Source organism: Hibiscus syriacus, unplaced genomic scaffold (assembly GCF_006381635.1).
Source record: "Hibiscus syriacus cultivar Baekdansim isolate YM2019G1 unplaced genomic scaffold, ASM638163v2 tig00005459_pilon, whole genome shotgun sequence".
Classification (NCBI taxonomy): domain Eukaryota; kingdom Viridiplantae; phylum Streptophyta; class Magnoliopsida; order Malvales; family Malvaceae; genus Hibiscus; species Hibiscus syriacus.
The window spans coordinates 1,357,077-1,364,007 of NW_024062058.1; the positions used below are offsets into that span (position 1 = coordinate 1,357,077).

The 6,931-nt window shown below is 31.8% G+C and overlaps 2 protein-coding genes across 2 annotated transcripts; one reads left to right on the top strand and one right to left on the bottom strand.

Annotated features, from left to right (window-relative positions):
• The first annotated feature begins 316 nt into the window (after positions 1-316).
• On the top strand, positions 317-859 carry LOC120199449. Its single transcript, XM_039200520.1, has one exon. The coding sequence runs from the start codon at positions 317-319 to the stop codon at positions 857-859; it is 543 nt and encodes a 180-aa protein (XP_039056451.1).
• Positions 860-2,697: 1,838 nt separating this feature from the next.
• Positions 2,698-3,565, bottom strand: LOC120199392 (E3 ubiquitin-protein ligase RHA1B-like). The gene is made up of 2 exons (XM_039200488.1): positions 2,909-3,565; positions 2,698-2,865 (listed from the first exon to the last, which is right to left on the bottom strand). Exon 1 carries the CDS (start codon positions 3,431-3,433, stop codon positions 2,927-2,929), a length of 507 nt encoding a protein of 168 aa, XP_039056419.1. The 5' UTR covers positions 3,434-3,565; the 3' UTR covers positions 2,698-2,865; positions 2,909-2,926.
• Between the last annotated feature and the right edge of the window lie 3,366 nt (positions 3,566-6,931).

Here is a 6,931-nt window from a genome sequence, read left to right on the forward strand (position 1 = left end):
AGTTCGAATGTGAAGATAGCTTTAATGGAAATGGGAGTGTTGGCGATTCTATCGGTGCTGTTGAGAGGTAATTTACTTCATATTCTTCGATCGACCCCCCTTTATCAATTTGCATTGCGGTATTGCATTAGAGTTTGGTATCCGTTTAAATAAATAGTCGAATAATGTGTTTTGTTGATGCCCTTGAATGGGGTTGACTAGTTATTGAAAGTGAAAATCCAGTTTGTGTTACTTGAAAAGTGTTGCGTTATTACTCAAACGCAGCGTAGCGACAATTGTGGGGAGTAAAGAGGAAGCAGAAACGAAAGTGGGAAGCATGTCTATCGATGATAATAACGACAACAATGAGACTAAATCAGCCAAGCAATTTGGGTTCGACAGCCAATGCGAAGAAGATGAAGAGGATAAGGAATCCAATCAAGAGCCATGTCCGTTGAAATCCTGCAACAACAGCGGCGATAGTGGGGATTATATCAGTGTCGGCAAGAAAGCCGAGAATTACAACAATCAACCGACCGTGAGCGGCCAAGTACGAGCACGAGCATCCAGGAAAGGCTCGTCATCAGCGTCAAATCCGTATGAATTTTACTATTATTCTGGGTTTGGGCCGTCGTGGGGGAAAAAGAGACGCGGAGGAGATGAAGTAAAGGGAATCAGAAAGATTAATCGCATTGATCCTAAAGAGGTCGAAAACAACGGAAGCGTTATCACTTCCCAAAACAATTCGGCGCTGTCGTCTTCCTCACAAATCCATGATAACGAAGAATTTGATTATGTCGATGACGATGAGAATGAGGACAGTGGCAAGAAACGAATGAGAAAGCCCATTAAAGCAAGATCGTTGAAGTCCCTAATGTGAAGGGGGGACAAAAAACAAAAAGGTCTGGGTTTTGATTTTGTATTTTCTCTTCTGTGTACAACTTGGTTGAAATTATCGTATTTTGCTTCGACTCCCCTTTTCATGTAATTGTGTTCTTAATTTTGATTTTTAGGGTTTTTAAGTCGCTTAGACCAACAGGGGTTATGATTAGTCAATGTCTGAATATGTAGGGCATTTTCGTAATCTTCATCATCTCCTGTGATTTGTTATGGGCTCTTTTAAAGATTGGGTGACGTGGCGAGAGGAAAATCTTTGTTCAAAATCGTGCTGCGTTTGCCTGCCGTATCATAAATCTTATTTCTAGCACAGTTTTATTTTGTTTGGTCAAAGTTAATTTCTCCCTGTGGTCAAACTTGATTCCGGTATAGTTCGCCGTATGCCGATGAGCGTTTTATATTTTCCGAGTCATCTTTAGCCTTTTAATTTGACTGGTTTAAAATTTTTGAGAATCTTCCGTTTTATAGCAATCTTTCAATTTGAGTGTGTAATTAATGACGGATCCAAATTTATTTTTCAAGATAAATATACATACTAACAATATAAATTTTTAAATAAATTAATCATAAATAATTTTTATAATTAACATCATTAATAAAATAAATAAACTTAAAAAATATATATTTCAATATTCGCTCTCACAAAAGTAGTAGACCCGTCACTGTAATCTCTTTCAAATGACCCCAATAAAACCCAATTGGACTCTCAGTTTATCAACATATTGGGCTATATACCTAACTTGTATGAAGTTTTAGGTTTTTTTGACCCAATACGAGGGCATAAAAATTTTGACTCAATAGGATCATTTAAATTTTATTTTATAATCTACGGCAAATACTATAGTATATGAGAATACTTCATCTTGAGATGATCAGTTTCAATAAAAAAAATATTTTTATTTAATTTTTTTCCTAATATAATAAATTTTAATAAAAAAATATATTTTATTAAAACTCATCACTTCGAGATAATAAATTTAAATAAAAAATATTATTTAAATAGACCCATCACGTCGATGAGATAAATTTATCATGTACTGTAACCCTTACAGTAGATTACAAAATAAATTCTGAATTAACTATTGGACCAATTAATTTTTTCGCCTAATCTAATGGACAAAAAAACCGAAGTTTTATTTAGCCCAAATGCCCAATTCCTCTACACACACACACACAAAACCCTATTCTCTTTCCCATTGAACAGTAAAATCTGCACCGATCACGTCACTTTAATCTTTTTTATGGGTCCATTTTCTTTAACAAAAGGGTTGAGATAAAGAAAGTTAGGTTCACTTGGGACCCATTTAACTTTTATGATGTTTCTGTGTTGTATACAGGGAATAGAAGATCGCAGGCAGGGGACCCTAGGGTTGAGGCAACCAACGGGGACCGATTCAGAACTTCAGATTATTTTCTACGTCGATGTTGCACAGCCTAGTTTGAATTTAAGCCCTTTTTTGCTATTAAACAGTACCTGAGAAAAAGATGTGTCGAGCACAGAACCCAACTTCACTATAACCAAACCCAAATAATGAATGCCACCGCTGTCAGACCATCACCACCCTGTTAAATATTTATGCAACTCAAACTCAAATTCTTCTTCTTCTTAATAAGATCAATCATCGTCTTTGGAATACGATCACTCTCCCTATCAATAATTCATCACTGTCATAGTTTGTATATATAATGCTAGAACTTTTCAAAAATTCTCTTTAATATAGTTTATATTCTCAAAGCTTATACTGTAATTAAGCTATATCACCTTTGATGATATGATCCCACTGTTAAAGTACAAAGCTTCAGCTCTTTCATCTAACATAAAAATTGAAATTCAGTCTCACTAATCTTATGGTGTGGGGATAATTACAGGTTCATCAAACAAAGCATAATTGCAACGTTCAAACTTCAATTCCTCCATTTTTATTGGTCGTGCTCCAATTGCCATGCAATATGTACAATTTTCATAAGCTTATTACCGGAAAGAAAAAAGGAACACTATTCCGAGGGGGGGACAAGAGGGCACCATTCTTTGTCGGCCATGCAAAAAAATCTACAATCCCGGAACCGAACTGTAGTCGGTGTAAACATCAGCAACCCCGGAAGCAGCCCAGAGCCGTTGATTAAACTCGTCCTGCAACTCATCCGGCACGAACGGCGTTCTACACAGCGGGCACGTTTTCTGGTCATGGTCCATCCAACGGTCCAAACACGCCCTATGGAAAACGTGCCTGCAGTTCCTCAACCATCTGATCTCTTCCCCTCCTTCGAACTCGTACAGACAAACGACACAGCTCTCCGGTGGGTCCCCCACGACGACAAGCTCCTCGAACTTTATGACCGGAAGGATTTCCCGGATCAAGAGAGCCGATACGGGGGGATTCTCCGGCGATGTTCGGGTCGGGTTGTCCGGCCAGACCGGGTCTGTTTCCAGAAAGTCGGGAAGGCCGAGGAAGTTCAAAAGCGTGAAAATCAGATTTCGGATGAAACCCAGAAAGGAAAGTGTGTGATACAAGAGTTTTGGCAAGAAAACTTCGGTGTAACCAACCGGGAACCCCATTAAAGTATAATCAACAACAGAAAATATATATTCTATGAAGAACAATGGGATTAAATTATATAAAGAGAAAGGTTTTGTGTACGATTAATAGATAGGAAAAGTGGGAAACTGGAAACAAGCTGGGGAAGAAAAGGAAGCTCCTGCCCTCAGCTAGCTATGGCCTATGGGTTTTGTATGGAAATACACTAATTCAATTATTTATAGTACATCCTACATGCTTAAGACGCGAGTGATACAGTCACTGTCTGTGACACGAATCGACAAATTGTGATTGGTGGTGAGGTTGGGTAAGCAGTAAGCTGGCGGTGAAATCAGGTGATAGGAAACGCTGCCGTTTGGGGCAGTCTTCGAAAATATTTATTAAAATGGGGAATCTTTCGAAACATAGGTGAGGAAGTGGAAGTGTGGGTCCGCCTAATTAGCAATCATCACAGATTTTATTTATTTATTTTAGAAATGGTAACATGATTTTATTAATAATGAAACCAATCAAATTTATAACTTATCAAAATATAAAGATAAATTTAGAAACAATAATTATTAAAATATTCGTACAAAAATAAAAATTAAAACTAAAATTAAGAAAAAAATTAAAACCTTCTAATGAAAATGATGATCAACATCAAAATTCAATAATCTTCATAAAAATTATTATTCCTGTCGAATGAAACGCTTGATGAAGTGATAAAGAACTAAAGAGTGAATTAAATAATCTGACATCCTCTTTAGTTACACAATTTGATTAAATCAACCAACAACCTTTTACCAAAAGAGGGGATTTAATTATACTTAAACATCAACTGACCAAATCAAAAAATAAATGTCGTGATGATTTTTGTACGAGAATCAAAACGACCGCAAAGGCATGCGAAAAACGTTCTAATAACCATGGAATCGTGCCATAAGAGCAGAGAAAACACATGTCACAAAAACAGAAAAAACTCATATTACAAGGATAGAGAATCTTATTCAAAATTTTAAAAAAAACTCAAGCAAAAAATAGTAAAAGACATAATATATATATATATATATATATATTTATATAAACCAATAGTCACTGACGATCGACAATCAACAATAAGATGAGTGTCGCAACCGACTAAACAAAAATCAAAGAGAAAAAAATATGACATAAAATATTAAAAGAAAATTAGGTTAAAAGAAAGAAATGAGAGGTGACTAGGGTTAGTCAATAAAAGCTTTATTCACATAATTCAATTTAGGATAAACTATGTCGATAGTCCTTTTTATTATCGGTCTGATCGATTTTGGCCACCGAAAAAAATTAAGAGAAAATGGTATCTTACATTATCGGTCCGTCCATTTTAAATTTCTATGCTATTAATTTTGTTTAAACCCTTTTATTTTAAGTCCCTTTTGTTGAAGTCACTAACATAGTTGAATTACTAAAATCGAATGGGCTGATAACGTTATGGACTAAAATCGTACAAATCGATAATGTTAGGGACTTAAATCGGAAGGATTGATGGCGTGAGTGACCATTTCCCCTTAATTTTTTTTTAACAAAAATTAATCAGACCGAAAACATAGGAGACTATCAACATAATTTACCCTTCAATTTATATAAATTTAAAGAAATTGTGTTTATTCTTATGAAATTATAAAAAAATACTATCATTAATGTGTAACTTAACAATTATTAAGATAATAATTATCATATTAAGTAAGCAATTACTTTTGCAATGTCTTGATATTATTTTTTTAATTAATCATTGATATCTAATTTATTAATAGACTAATCTAGATAAAATTTTTTAAAATCCCATTACAGTTCAATAATTATTTTTAAAGAAGAATTGGCTTGTAAAATAAGTAACATATTTCAATGTGTTGGTTGTAAAATAAAAGGAAACAGCTTTATTTTTAATGAATAAAAATATTAGTTAATAAATGGACCGCCAAAAGGCATTAACTACTGAGCTCAGCTTCCACTGCCGCTACTAACATTCATTCATTAATTCAAAAGCAATAATTAATTTCTCAGTAAAAATAGGATTTTAAAGCTGCAATTCACTAATTATATAATTGGAGTGTGTTTGGTTCATGAAATATAAAATTATCAGTATGAATAAAAGATTATCAGAGAATAGGATTACTGGGAATGTTGTATTTTGTGTTTAGTTTGTTTAGCAAGAATGTAAGATTACCGTGTTTGGTTAAAAGAATAAAAGATTATTAGAATATATATTTAACCAAATTATCTTTATTATATATTTATTTTTTTAACAAGTTAAAAAATATTTATATATTTTTTTAAAAAAAATTAAATTCATAAAATTTATATAATTTTTTTACAAAATTGAAAATATAAAAATGTTTAATGAAAGGGTAAAATTTTATTTTAACTCCTGAACTTCATATACAATTTTAATTATAGATTTTTTTTATAAATCTAAAATAATTTAAGGATAAATTTATAATTTAACATTCGTAAAATTTTTATTATTCAATGACAGAATAAGAATATTTTTGAAAAAAAAATAATTTTAAGAGCATTTTAGTCCAAAACATCGGTAATCAACAATACCTAAGGAAAGAGATGTAATGACATTCCCGATAATATACCCAAAAAATTTACTATTAATAATGTAAAATTACCGAGAATGACACCAAACGAGAGAATATAAATTTTATTCTAATAGCAATCTCACATTCCCTAACCAAACACTCTTATTATTTTTATAATTTCCAAACTGTCCATTCAGTCACTAATCAATTTTCTTCACGCTTCACCCCCTTAATTATTGTTAAGGATTCGAATCTTTTGTCCCCTTCAACTGTATAAAACTTGATGATAAAATTTTCAGAAATACGTGTTTTTTATTTTTGATAAATATAACTTTGAAAGTCTCCGAACAATTAGAGAAAAAAATAAATATATATAAGGAGAGAGAGGTTTCGACTTTTTCACAACACACAAAATTAATATTTTATTAATTATGTATTGTCTCGATTTTTCTAAAGCTACAAAAATTCAAATTTAATTTTGAGTTATGATATTCTTTTTTATAGATTCGTTAGTTTTATTAAAAAAATGAAATACTATGACTTACAATGAAAACTTACAACTATAATTGTGAAGCAAGAATATAATTAGGATAATTTCGTATAATTATTTACACAAAAAGTAATCGTTTAAAATTACATAAGAACCATACAAAGAAATATTAAAAATTTAATAAAAAAACTCGAACAAAGATAGATACAAATAGAATAAATCATGCATGCAAATTGAATATCCAAATCCAATTTGAAGGTCCAAAACAATGAAGATCAACATAATAACAATCACACAACTAAAAAAACATGACATAAAAGGCATATAAAAACTTGTCATAAAGGAAGACTTATTAAAGATAAAAAAAATAAAAATAGAATAAATATACAATATAAGAAAATGAAATGACAATAAAAAATACATATGATTGATAACCAACATCAAAATTAATATTACGTGTGATAGTGTGCTAATTTTCG

Bases quoted from the DNA above. Each gene is read 5' to 3' on its own strand.
- LOC120199449 (XM_039200520.1), top strand. From the start codon at position 317: ATGTCTATCGATGATAATAACGACAACAATGAGACTAAATCAGCCAAG.
- LOC120199392 (XM_039200488.1), bottom strand. From the start codon at position 3,433: ATGGGGTTCCCGGTTGGTTACACCGAAGTTTTCTTGCCAAAACTCTTG.